The sequence below is a fragment of the Lepidochelys kempii genome, chromosome 2 (genome assembly GCF_965140265.1).
Source record: "Lepidochelys kempii isolate rLepKem1 chromosome 2, rLepKem1.hap2, whole genome shotgun sequence".
Taxonomy (NCBI): Eukaryota; Metazoa; Chordata; order Testudines; family Cheloniidae; genus Lepidochelys; species Lepidochelys kempii.
In genome coordinates, this window is record NC_133257.1 from 204,251,732 (window position 1) to 204,266,471 (window position 14,740).

Consider the following 14,740-nt stretch of genomic DNA (forward strand, 5'->3'; position numbering starts at 1 on the left):
ATAATCATGCCTCCAAATTTTGTTTGTGATCTTTGCATATAATAATGTCTTTGGCATAAATCATACTGAATGGAATGGGGAAGCTGCTGGATACAATTCAGAAGAACAAGTATAATCTTTAAAGTTTGCAATACTGTTAAAATCTTTCATTTATTACAACTTTCAACATAACTTTATTCATAAACAAAAGTTATCTGCACTGATATACAGTACAAATACACACCCTTTTAAAATCTGGAATTGAGCCTCAAGCACGTTTCTCTGAACGAGTTTTTCCTTAAAGTCATATAAAATAAGAAGATTTAATAGGTAACTTTTTTGATACGGTTATACTTAATTTTATTTTTTAGTGCTAGGACTTTTACTGTAGTTTTTATATAGTTAAAAGCTTCATCAAACAGAATATTAATCTTTACATTTTTCTCTACTTCTGTCCTAGATCAGTTCTTGTACCAGGAATCTTTATCAACACCCAAAAGATGCAATCCAACAGTGGGATCCATAACCCAGCATCTTAGCCTACACTACTTCCTATCATTCTGTGATACTGAATTTATTTGATATTGCAGTCTTTGAAACACGCCCTTTAGGGGAGAAGGAGTAACTCCATCCCCATTTAAAGTGTTTGTAAAATACTAGTTCTCTTTTGGATCCTGGGAAGGGAAAGATCTCTTTGAAAGATCTGCTAGTGATGTGAGGAAAATTTTCACCTCATAAAGAGATGAGGAAGCCATTATGCTATGTTCCATTTACAGGGTCCTTGAGAATTCTTTCAGATATGAGGGGTCTTTGAATATACAGTAAACTGTTCACAAGTTTTGTTATTGTTAGTAATGTTTTCTCCCTGCACTTCTTTTTTACTTAAGTTCTTGAAGCTGAAAAGTAGCCTCTACCTTTTTCTCCAGTATATCTAGTATATTCCTTCTCAAGAAATAGGGCCAATTAATAGGCCTGAATTGTAGCACAAACCATGTGTTTGTACCAGGAGTTATCTTAATATCATCCAGCTGCTGTTCAAATAGAGTCTGTTTTTAAATTCGTTCAGCATAAAAACGTGATAAATCAATACTATTATAAAATGCAGTTAACATTTACATATCTATGTAACACACACTGCAGACACACCATAATGCAAAAGTACAACTGTGGCAAAAACATTGATAATTTCATCGTAAAAACTGTACCTGCATATTTTCTCTCAAATCCGTAGCATCCCGTATAGGCTGGAGAGCATTCTTGAATACTTCATCTATGGTCTTAATCCATAATGTTCTCATAGAGGCATATTCCCTGGATTTCTTTCCTTTCCTCACTGAGAGGCCCCGTTTATGAGGTTTTCCACCACCCCTTCGATTAGTAATGGCAACATGTACAAACAAGAAAGCATGTGCTAAAATTTCTCCAGTTAAAGATTGCAGTGGAACATGCCTATAGCCTGTCTGTAAACACTCAAAGGGAATAGTGTACTGCCCAATAAATTCATCCCCAATGTAATCATCATCTAGTACTACAAAACGCATGACGGCTAGTTCAGGAAGATTAATTTGAAATTCAAAACTTTCATCAAAAATTGGATTGTCTCCATTCTGATGCACAGTTTTTGTCCTTTTTTCTGCACAGTCTGCTGGGATTCCATGAATTTCTACATATACATAAGGATCTACAACATCACCTTTGGCACCTGACCCTTTGGGTTTAGGAAAGTTTTGCCCACTAATAATTTTAACATGAAGAAGTTGAGGTGAAACTCCAGGCACAGTATCTTTTGTATTTGCACTGAAGAAGGATACTTCCTCTCGCATGATGGCAGGACGAAGGACATAGCCACAATTCCCATTTTGTCGAAACCAACCAATGTTAAGGTCCATCATTAGGCCAGGTGTCTGAAAGTTCATGGCTACTATCTGACAGCCACACTTCCAAAAATCCTGGGGATTCATATTACTAGAGTCAATCCTCATAGGACTAGGAAAAACCCTAGCAAGAAAACGTTTGTTGTAATTTACAAAATCTCCTGGATATTCATTGGCATATTTGCTAGCAAGCACTTCATTAAATGAACAAACTTCCCAGTATTTCTGAAGCTGAAATGAGACTTGAAACTCTTTGAACTGAACTGATTTACATATGCTTACCAATTCGGAAAGCTCTTTGCAAAGCTGAAATCGTTTCACTATCACAGTGTTCTGTTGTTCTGCTCCCTCTTTCCCTACTCTTTGTGACATTTCTGCTCCTTCATCTTCATCTGTAACATCTCCCTCTTGCCCAGAGCAATTAGAGGAAAGCTTCTTTGCTTTAATTAGTATTTTCCCTTTAAGTGAGTCAGGTGAGGGAAGATAAGACTCTTCTATGTTTGGAGACTGTGTGTGTAGCTTGTCCCCCAAAATTTTCATGTGTTGAACCATTACTTTCTGCTGCTTAATAGAACAATGATTTTCTAAACACAGAATAAGAGGGTATTCTGAAGCAAAAAATGCGTACTTGTTAATAATGTCAATTACACTGCGGAAGACTATCTGTGATGTCATTGTATGTCCTGTATAAATTACAGGCTCATTATCTGGACCATCCCATACATCCAATTCAACACTTCGGCAACCCATTTTAAGAGCACGAATATATCCTGTGATATCAGATGGACCTCGGAACTGGTCCTCTATCAAGTATGTATTGTGAGATGAGTTTATGAAATAATGGGATAAAGGTTGTTTCATATCCTGACAAACTTTTTTATGCTCTGGATCAAATATATGACAGTCAGGTGAAGTAAGATAATTAGTAAAACCATCTATAGAGAGCCAGCCCTTTTCCTGGCCCTCATTTGATGGTTCATATTTGTGAATAATTTCAAGGCTTATTTCTTCTGTGACATGTGCCATTCCCTGTTCTGCTTCTAAAAACATCATAAGGTCCTTGGTATCTAGGAATTCTTTATTGCTGGAAAACTGAACCAATAAGAAGTAGATCTCAGGTCGGGTACAAAGCTCATGGAAAACTTCAATAAATTCTTCCTTTGTGATTTCAGTACCAGTTTTGTCCTTGGATCGATGTAACTCTTTGAACTTCAGCTCAATTTTACTTGTTTTTAAACCCGGATTTAATTTTTTTATAAACTGCACAGCTTTATACAGGGCTATATGTCCAAAATTATCTGCATCAGTTTCGCTGAACATTTGTGAAACCCATGAAGTCCGCATATTATCTTGGCTACTTTCTATCATATCTAGTGTATGTTTTCCATAAGAAATTAGGTATCTTAGCCCAGTAACCCAAATGTTTGCAACATCTGCTGAGTTAGCAACGAGATCTAGAGACTCATAATTATCTCCATAAATAATGGAAAATGCACAGTCTTCTGATATCTGGTCATAAATTCCATTGCTGCGGAATATATCTGTATTTTTTCCTGTTCTCACTTCTTTGATTGATTTAATATCAATCTTTGCTTTTTCTGAATCCTTCTTTGAAGGTTCCCAACGCAGGGACTGCATATCTGCATCTAAAAGAAAGTACCGGTGATATACTCTAGAGTTGGACCGAAACTTTTTGAGCTCAGAGCCTTCAACCATTGCATTAATACAGTCACTTGCACTACTGATCTTCTTCTCAGTCGGCATGCTGCTAAATGACACAGTCTTCTTCCGTTCTCTCTTTTGTTTTGTACCATCCTGTGGATAAAAAAAAAAGTCAATATGAGCTTGTTTATATGACATGCAAGATCTTTATGATCAAAGTTCAAAAATTAATTGAGGAAAATCTAAAGAAGGTATGTTGGACAACAAATCTTTTGTTCTGACACCACAAATGCAAAATCTGACATATTAACAACTGCTAATAATTGTGTTTGCATACCTATGTATCTGGCATTTTTAAAAAATGTTTTTTTCTGTATCACAAAGCTTAGGTTTTGTATGCCTACAAAATTTTTGGTTTTAAAAGTAAAAAATGCATAGTATTTTGTTAGTAGCAGCATGATGAAGTAGGTATCTCACATTCTACTAACAAGATGGTGGGAAATAATCTGTTCCCCTGAGCCCTCATGCAGTCCTTGTAATTATTTGTAGATCCCTGACACCTTATTAAATAGAGTGCTTAGATATCATGGTGATAGGATCCTTAGAAATACCAGAGCCAGACTGATACACAATTAAAGAGACAGGTCACGTCCTCACAGAACTTACAGTCTAAGTACTGACAGGCAAAACAACACACACATAGCTCTTCCTCGCTCCTTATCCTGCCCACTGACCATCCCCGATACACATTCTTCCCAACCTGAACTGGAGAAATTCTCCACTAGCCATATCTAGCTGCTTTACGGCAGCTTAATAATTTTAGCAGACAGGATAGTCTGATGGGGAATATTGGGATGTACAGTAGTGATTTGGGGGACAGTCTTTGCTGAGATTATTGGGATGTAGAAGGTGTCACATAAGAGTATCTTAAGGAAGAATTTAAAGAATTTAAAGCCTCAACCTTAGAACAAAAAGAAAAGGAGTACTTGTGGCACCTTAGAGACTAACCAATTTATTTGAGCATACGCTTTCGTGAGCTACAGCTCACTTCATCGGATGCATACTGTGGAAACTGCAGAAGACATTATAGACACAGAGACCATGAAACAATACCTCCTCCCACCTCACTCTCCTGCTGGTAATAGCTTATCTAAAGTGAGCAGGAGAGTGGGGTGGGAGGAGGTATTGTTTCATGGTCTCTGTGTCTATAATGTCTTCTGCAGTTTCCACAGTATGCATCCGATGAAGTGAGCTGTAGCTCACGAAAGCGTATGCTCAAATAAATTGGTTAGTCTCTAAGGAGCCACAAGTACTCCTTTTCTTTTTGCGAATACAGACTAACACGGCTGTTACTCTGAAACCTTAGAACAATGATTTACCCACCATTTCTGTTTTGTTTTGACCCTAAAGTTTCCTTATACATTAACTACTGCAAGAAATGACTTTTTAAAGATAAACAATACCACTTAGCCAGCTCCCCTCAACTTCATATCCAGTTTAAGGTCACCTGAATGACAATAACTAGCGCAATATATAATGAGTTTCAAAAGAGAAACAACTACATATGTTCATTATCTTGCACCATTCAGACAGAAATCAGCCTGAGAAAATTTCTAGGAGTGTTTGAAAAATGGCCATGTCTTGCAAAGGGACTCAACTTCTCACCCAATGAAGTGAGCTGTAGCTCACGAAAGCTTATGCTCAAATAAATTTGCTAGTCTCTAAGGTGCCACAAGTACTCCTTTTCTTTTGGCAAATACAGACTAATACGGCTGCTACTCTGAAACTTCTCATCTGTAAGGTCTAACACAATCGTTCCCATGGAAGAACCTCTTTGATATCAGATCTCAAGAACAGCAATTTTTCTATTTGTATCCTCCTGCAAGGTTCAAATAATTACTTTTCCAGATTTGTATAGAAAAGTTTTGGTGGGGTGTTTTGTTTTCTTTTGTTTCTGAGGGAGAATTTTCTCGCTAGTACTTTACCTCTGGAAATCTGTTTAATTTTCATTCCAGTGCTAGCAAAGATTGCTAATATGGGCAGCGGCAGGGGTACTTTTACTAGATTGTTGTAGGTCCATTCAAATAGAATATTTGATATACAGATACATTTCCACAGAATAAATTTCCTGAAACATTTTCACATGTAATCAAAGGACACTCATAAAAAATATGCATTTCACAACACTACTTATGTGGTACCCTTTATATAGCACCTAATCTAATAGAGAAAAGGCAAAATGCCTCTCCCATTATTGCATTTGGAAAATATTCATTTGGATGTGAAAATGGAGAATTCTGTTTTCATGATTTAATATGTGAAGCCACCTTGCCAAGTGTTTAATATTTGGTACTTGTAGTGCCACATAAAAATATAAATTTATCAGACATGAATATTGCATCTTTAATGACAGCAAAATCAGTTTTAAAAGACTAACCATGAGACCAGCAAAAACTGGTTGCCTTCTACATGTGTTTTTTAACTACAGATCAAACTAAACTGCACTGCAATCATTGGATTGCTTCTTGGAGTTGGTCCTTAATTATAAATTGTTCTTTAAGTATTTTTGATTTCCAGCAACAATTTGATTAGAGTTATTTTCTGAGTTTCAATAAAATTCAGTGACAAATTTGATTATTATTTACATGGAGCGGTCTTTTATTTTTATATTCTTGTAGTACTAGGATACCAATTCTTATTCTCCAACAGACAAGCTCAACAGCACACTTACATTGTCTCTCTCAAAACAAACATGTCTAGTAAGTGGATGACATGGGAAATCTGAATTGTTTTGTGCATTTTTGAAAACTTTTTAAGACAGAACAAATAAAATACTACTTCAGATTAATACTAGGGTGGATAAAAATCAATGATTAAAAAAATAATAAAAAATCAGATTTTTTTAATTTAAATCTTTTTTTTTAATAAAATGCTTTTTGAGGGAAAAACCTATCTCAAGATAGTTTTAATTAAGATACATTATAGCTCAAAGATATCTCATCATGAAATAGGGATTATAAATTCTAATTCTATAGTATGAGAATATATTCAAGTAATGTTTAAGAAAAGTTTTGTAAATGAGTTTTGCAGTTCTCAAACTGTGGATTTGTGTCTCCAGAGATAACATGCTTGTTAACGGAAAAAATGTTTTAAAAGAAATAAATAATATATAGAGGTGAGAAATAACAGACCTCAACCCTATTGTCCCTCTGCAAATTTGTGTACACAGAGTCAATCCCTGACCACTCTCTAAAAGTGCAAAGTTTCAAAAAGTTCAATGAATAGAAGATTGTTGCGGGTGGAATAGATCTGGACAAGTAGAAGACGTCTGGAGATTTATGCGAGAAGGGGGGGACAGGCAGTAGAAACAAAAGTGAAACTGTTTGAGCAGCATATTCCAGACGTTTTGAGGTCTTTCTGAGTGTATCTTCATTGATTTGAGATCTGCCATACCATTCTCTCACTTGAAGGGAAAACCTATAATGGCAGCAGGCCATAAAAGAGACCCAGTGTGGGACTATTTTAATTAAGTTCCCCTACCTGTGGATATGACAGGTATGCATGCAAAATGCAAACAGTGCAACAAAGAAATGCAAGGCCTGGTTGGCCAAATGAAACAACATCATGAGAAGCGTTCCTTCTCAGGAGGAAGCTGCGTTGAAGATGATGAAAGGAACATGTCTGAACACGCAGGATCTTCAGGTTGGTAAACTTTTTTATTTCATACTTCTTTCTTAAGGACTGCCTGTCTTCCTTCTGGACTATTCTTGAATTCTCATATTTGAGCAAAAAATATAGCTGTTACTCTATGGTACTATCACTTTAGATGCAGTTGTGATAAAAAATAAATAGCTGAAATAGACAGATCTTCCTTTTACAATTTCACCTTTAAAGTAGTACTGAGTGTCAGTGAATACAATGAGTAATACTAAATGAGAAGGATAGTAATAATAATTAAATAAAGGCATTGACTTATTTTGTTTAGGAGAATCCATCCTCAACATACTGGATCCTGAAGACTATCCACTTTCAAGGTCACCGTCATTTTCTATAGTTTTAGAGTTATCTGCCAATGATAGTGTTTCAGTCACATCATGTATGTCACATTGCCACAGTATATCATCTGTAGCAAAAAGAAAAAAAAATCTCCATCATCCAGAAACAACCATAGATAACTTTGTGATAAGAACCAGCAGCTTACAAAAAGAGGTAATTGATGAAAAAATTACCTGGTGGGTCAGTCCACCCAGCAGAGCACATGTCGCAGGCTAATTACTGGATAAAGTGTATGAAAGAGAAACTGAGCAGTGTGCGAAAGGTCTAGAGCGTGAAATTGTTAACCTGAGTCTTGATGGGTGGAGCAATGTCCACAGGTATCCTGTTGTATGTGCTTGTGTGACAACAGAAGAAGGGAATGTCTTCCTTACAGAAACAATTGATACATCAGGAAATACACACACAGCAGAATACTTACAAGAAATAGCAGTAAAAGCTATAACAAACTGTGAAAAAAATTCAAATGTCTAGTATGCAGCTTGGTCACAGACAATGCTGCAAATGAATCCAAGATGAGAAGAAATTATTTAGAAGCGAGTGAAGAGAGTCCCAAGCTAATAACATATGGTTGCAGTGCTCATTTGATGCACCTCCTAGCCAAAGACTTCTAATAAAGGCTAATGTTGTTGAAATTGGAAAATACTTCCATAACAACCACTCAGCAGTAGCTGCTCTGAAAAAAAATGGGAGGAACCAAGCTAACTCTCCCACAAGACGTGCGATGAAACTCAGTAGTGAACAGTTTTGAGCACTATACCAAGAACTTGCCTAATCTGATGATAGTTTGTGAACAAAATCGTGAAAAAATAGATGGCACTGTCACAACCAAAGTTCTCAACATTGGGCTTATGAGAAATGTTGAACTCATGCTGAGTACCCTGAAGCCTATTTCTGTAGCCTTGAACAAAATGCAGGGAAATAAATAGCTGTTTTATTGCTGACGCTGCTGAAATTTGGAAGGAACTGAGTGAGATCTTAAAAAGAGAAATATGCAATGACAGAGTTAAATTACAAGCATTAAAAAAAGGAATGGGACAAGCACTATCTCCAGCTCATTTTCTTGCAAATATTCTCAATACTTGGTACCAGGGTCAAACCTTAACTGCTGAAGAAGAGGAGTTGACTATGACATGGACATCCAGCAATCATCCCTCCATAATGGCAAATATAATAAAGTTCAGAGCTAAGGGTGAACCATTCAAGAAATATATGTTTGCTGATGATGGTTTATAGAAAGTCACACAAGTGAACTGGTGGAAGTCACTTAAGCACTTGGATTCAGAGACTGTTGAAGTGATAATCTCACTTTTAAGAGCAGTAGCTTCTTCAGCCGGTGTAGAAAGAATATTTTCTTCCTTTGGACTAATTCATTCCAAATTGAGAAACTGCTTGGAACCTGAAAAAGCAGGAAAGCTTGTTTTTCTTTTTCAGATTATGAACAAAAAGGAAAATGAAGGTGAAAACAACTGAGTTAGCTGCAGAAGCCAATATTTTAAGTTTCTCATGTTGACTTGGCTGACACAGTCAATTTAATTTTTGTTTTTTTAAAAACATATTTCATTTAACTGTTTTAATTAAAAACAATTTTAACAAAAACAAACCTGATTTTAAAAAACTTGAATGTTTAACTAAATTCAAAAATTCATATGCTTGTTTTGTTAAAATATTATATGTTTGCTGTTGAAGAAAGAAATCCAGAATAAATAACATTGCTGTTTTAGTTAAATAAAAAAATGTAAATGTCTGTTTGGTGATGTTCTCCTCCTAATACAGTTGGCAAGAAAATCCTCTACATATTAATTATTAACCTGTTGAATTGGAGATAGTTCACCTCCCAATGACTTCATATATACCTGCCTCAATTACCTTTGGTAAATGAAATAACCAAACAATCATTCATTTTCTATATAGCTGTAATACTAATCTGAAAAGTTTTTAAAATAAATCACTTTAAAAATGTATAGTGTGTACCTTCTAAAAATGAAACCTACATCTATCGCTGAGTTGTGAAGAATATGTATGTGACATTGCACTCCACAGGCTTTATAAAAATATGTTTATAAATGTGAATATGATGTAACTGGAATATGCTTTATGCAAAGGGTCTCTTGTAAGGTATCATTACAAAGCCTATGATCTACAGAGTGTGTTCATCCCATATGTTTGCATGTATTATTTCTATGTCTGGAGTTAGGAGATTCAGATAAAAACTTGTACTACTGATGTAAACATGTTAAGTGGAAGCCATTAGGGGTGCTTCACAATCAATGACCTGTAAATGGCTGTTTACTTGCAAACCTTCCGGGGTACTTGCCGGCCAGCCTTGGAAGAATGTAGGCTAGGGTTCTCACAGGACATGTGACCATGTCACATGATACTGGAATCCATCTTAAACCTGGTGCTTTTCCATTTAGAAGGGGGGGTGGGAACACAGAGAAAGACAAAGGATTCCCGCCTTGTGCCAAAGCTATAAAAAGGGGTGGAACAGAACAAAGGGGCAGCCAGTCATGAGAAATCCCTAAGTTACCACCTGAGCTGGAACTAACAAGGTCTGTACCAGGGGAAAGGATTGGGTCCAGACTAGGAAGGAGTCTAGTCTATGAAAGAAGCTTATTGGAACATCTCAGAGATTGAGATTTACCTGTATTCAGTTTCTTAACGTATTAGGCTTAGACTTGCGTGTTTTGTTTTATTTTGCTTGGTAACTTACTTTGTTCTGTCTGTTATTACTTGAAACCACTTAAATCCTACTTTTTATACATAATAAAATCACTTTTGTTTATTAATCAAGCCAGAGTAAGTGATTAATACCTGAAGGAGCAAACAGCTGTGCATATCTCTCTATCAGTGTTATAGAGAGCGGACAATTTATGAGTTTATCCTGTATACGCTTTATACAGAGTAAAACAGGATTTATTTGGGGTTTGTATCCCATTGGAAACTGGGTGTCTGGGTGCTGGAGACAGGAGTACTTGATGAGCCATTTTCAGTTAAGTCTGCAACTTTGGGGGTGTGGTTCAGACCCAGGGTCTGTATTGCAGCAGGCTAGCATGTCTGGCTCAACAAGACACGGTTCTGGAGTCCGAAGCTGGCAAAGGAAATGGGCTCAGAGGTAGTTTCAGCACATCAGGTGACAGTCCCAAGGGGATCTCTGTGACCGAACCCGTCACAATGTATTGAAGTTATAACAACCAACAAGAATACACTTTTATGTACGTATTGAAATCCATGATTAAATCGAGTCTTCCTGACTAGTGATTTAAATCAAATCCATCCTGCTGCCCTACATCCTCCCCGTCCGTTCTGGGATAGATAATGCTCCTAGCAGTGCTAGCTCTATGCAGTCCTCGGTACTTACACTCATCTGAACATAAGGATTGTGATTGTGATGGAAAGGTGCACAAAGAGGTTAGGCTTTTTGCATCGTCAATCCATTCCTAGTGTCTTTAACGTGTTTCTTTTAGTGCACTACTTAGCAATTTTATCAGCTTCTCAAAAATATATAGGTTCTTCCTCTTCTTTACATGTAATGTTTTGTGTTGTTAACAAGTGACATGCTATAAAAGTAAATATGTACATAGTTGAGATATAAACTCTAAAATACCTTTCAAAACTCTGTAAAAATAACTTACCATTGAAGGTTCTCTCATACAAATACAGAAGTACCATCCTGGGTCATTAACTCTTAGTACCACCTACTACAACAACAACAAAAAGGATAATTTTTGGAGGTTTTGAGCTTCCCCAGCTCCCATTGAAATAAATGGGAACTATGAGTGCTTGGCACCTTTGAATATCAGCCTGCTTATATAGGTGTCTATTGTTAGGCACCCAGGTTTGAAACTGTTGGCTTAAGAGACTTACCCAAGTCAGTAGCAGAGCCAGAAATAGGACCTAAGTCTCCTAGTCCTGTGCCCTATGAATCAAAAGAGACCAGAACATCTTGCCTAAATATTAAAGCAGCCTGAGAGAAGAACTGCACACATCATTAACTTTGAAATGAAATGAAATGAAAGACTATTAGCTACTAAGTTAACGGATATGCTTGCTCCCCTCACACAACAGGAATCACATATCTCCCAAGAGCCTGAGAATACTGTTTTCACATTCTTCTAAAAGTTACAGATGGAAACAACACTGAACTCCAGGACAAACCTCTGTCTAGACTGCATACCTTGCAAAACCTACTTTCACTTAAGGGTCTAGCTCTGAAAAATCTTGCAGCAACAGAGTTTCTAAGAGCAATGACCCAAATGGTCTTTTCTACTTTCACTGATGTTATTCATTTAAAAGAGCAGTCTCAGTTGGCAGTGACGTAGGAAGGGGAAAGCCAAACATGAGTTAATAATAAGCAGCAACATTGGATCTTATTTCTTCCCATACTTTTCCTACCCAGAAGACATTATTCATAGCTTGGCACTATGTCCGTCTGCCATTAGAGCATCTAATGAGCACTTAATAGTCTGACAACTTTCTCCTGTTGATAGATCCATTCTGACTAGCTCCTGATCTGAAACAAACATAATTGTTCATTCTCTGGATGATGCTCTCATTTTAAAAGTCAAGCTAATAAGGCTGAATATAAAGGAGCCGATCATCAGTTAGTATGTTATGACAATTAACACCAGATGAGGATCTGACCCAAATAATCTTAGCCAACAGGACCACCCGGAACCCTGGGAATATCTCAAGTCAGAATGGTGTAAACGATAGGTCCAAAAATGAAGACTCTCATCTCCCCATGGGTAAACTTTAAATCTTACCTGTCACGGACAAAAAAGTGTGGTTTTGCAGGTTTTTACTTCTTTGCAATGTATAATATTTGTGGGTTTTTTGTTCTTTTAGAGGATTTTTTTCCAACTTATTTTTACTTTATGACTATCAGGCTTTGTCCACTTTGTTTGCTGGAGGACTCCTTGGACTATTTGAGAACTCATGGGATTAGGATATCATAAGAGACTGAAAATGACCACTCAGTGTCAGGGATTTTTAATCAGACTATTCAAAATTCTTGGTTTTGTTTGTTTTTGTTAACACACATGCAAGAAAAGTTCTCTGTTAATGATTCCAACACTCTTGTCCCTCCCTTTGCTGATCTCCAGTCTTCCTTAGAACCATTCTACCAAAATATAGTAGTTAAAATCTGATATTCCTAATGTAAAAGGAAGTAAAGAAATAAAACTTCAAAAACAAATAAAATTCAGTTCTGGCTATGAAAGAATAACATATTGAATACAAAATAAATTTGGTTCATCTGATGACCTATACAAACGTTATGTTAATTACTAAGACAATGAGGAGTTCTTTCATGATTTTGGTATAGTTCTGGGTGCTCAAATTGAAACATCCTAAAAGGGCCTGATTTTCAGAGGTTGACAGCTCAGTATTAGTTCAGTTCAATATGTCAGCCATGTTCTAGATGGTTAGCAGATGGTTGTCCACCCTAAGCAATTAAAAACCATGAGTCAGGTTGCAAAAATCATGATATTGTCTTAAAAATCAAGAGTTTTTTAAATAATAAATTTTGCATTATTTTTATTTGCCTTCTGATTTTTGAGTGTTTAGGACATTGGTTTTCAACTTTTTTTTTATTTGGGGATCCTAAAACATTTCAAATGAAATTGTGGACCCCTTTGGAAATCTTAGACATTGTCTGCGGACCCCCAGCGGTCCACAGACCACAGGTTCAAAACCCATGTTTTATGGTATTGACAACATTTCATGGACCCCCACATTAGACATAGTCTGCAACCAGAGGTTGAAAACACTGCTAGAAAATGTGTATAAATATTAATAATATATATTTCAAAAACAAATGAACAAACCCCCCAAAGACCGCATTCTACATGCATCTTTGTGAGGAAGGACTACAGTTTTCAATATGCGTTGAAATAAACTTCTCATTTAGGGGCAAAAATATACTCCTTTCTCCCTAGTAAATACTGAACAGCACACTTCACACGTGCATCTTCTCACAAATTACTGGAATGATTCTGTAGCAACGAAGCATTAACAGTTGCCATAAGTTAATACGGACCAATATATATAAGAGGTCCAGTAAACAACAAAAATAGAGTTTTTCATATCAAGAGCAATATAAAGATTGGCAGGTTGAGATATAATAGACATATGTATCGATCTGAACAATTATAATGCATTGACAAGCAGCTGGGAGTTGCAGCCCAAAGCCTCTATTTACAGCCACTTTCCAGCCCACATGTTCAAAATTTTGGAGACTTCTGCCACGGGATCTCATAGCTGCCCTTCTTGAGACATGCATCATATGTCCTTGTAGACCGAAGTATTGTGGGAAAAATCAAGCACTGAGCTTTAACCTTTCAGAAAAAATATGCAACATCTGTATTTTGAGTTAATATTGCTTTGTGTATTATCAACTCAGCATATAAAAGTATAATTATTTCCCAAGAAAGAAAGCAGTAAAACCACTTAATGCTAGTCTGAAGCCAAATTGCAGTCCATCAGAAAAGCTTTGACGAACTTTAAATCTATTTGATTGCAATCTTTTAAAACATAAAACTGTGAAACCTTATGATTTGAGTAACCAATGCATGCAGTTAGCTTAAAATACTAATAATGCTAATGTACTTTTAAAGCCTCAAAACAAGACCTAAAGGTAAAGTTCTCAACTAAGCAAGCTGACAAAACTCAGCAAAATAAAAGGTGGTGTTCATATTCAAACTGCAAAGCTGGCAATGTTTATGTGGACATTCTCCATGTCTCAAAAATTTATGTAATATACTTGTAACTGGCTACTGTAAATGTTCTCGAACACATACACTGAAAAGATACATACATGTAAAGCTTAAAGGAGATTTACATGAGTTACTTTTTAAATACCTGAACTGGAAAGTGTTGAAATTAAACAACAGAATTTCAATTTCTTTGCTGTTGCAAGGGACGTTAAAATAATTAATTTTTAGGTCTCTTGCTGTTCTCATATTTTTAAAATTAATTTAGAACTGGGGACAATGAAGTGCAACCTGGACACTGTATGCAGCCCTCCACAGTCTGTAAGTCTGCAACTGAAGTTTATACGTGACCCTTTTGCCAGCAGCTAAACCACAGCATAACAGAAAAAGCATGCAATCAGCTACTTCCGTTTGCTCTTATTGTTATCATGAATTAACAAAGATAAAGGCAGGAGATAT

General features: G+C 36.3%; 1 protein-coding gene across 2 annotated transcripts in view; it reads right to left on the reverse strand.

The window, feature by feature from the left end:
- Positions 1–14,740, reverse strand: part of PLCL2 (phospholipase C like 2) — a 189,344-nt gene that overhangs the window by 85,322 nt on the left and 89,282 nt on the right. For both annotated transcript variants that reach the window (XM_073333540.1, XM_073333541.1), the window contains exon 3: positions 1,185–3,668. In XM_073333540.1, coding sequence (XP_073189641.1) covers positions 1,185–3,668 — 2,484 coding nt within the window. The remainder of the gene's footprint in view (positions 1–1,184; positions 3,669–14,740) is intronic.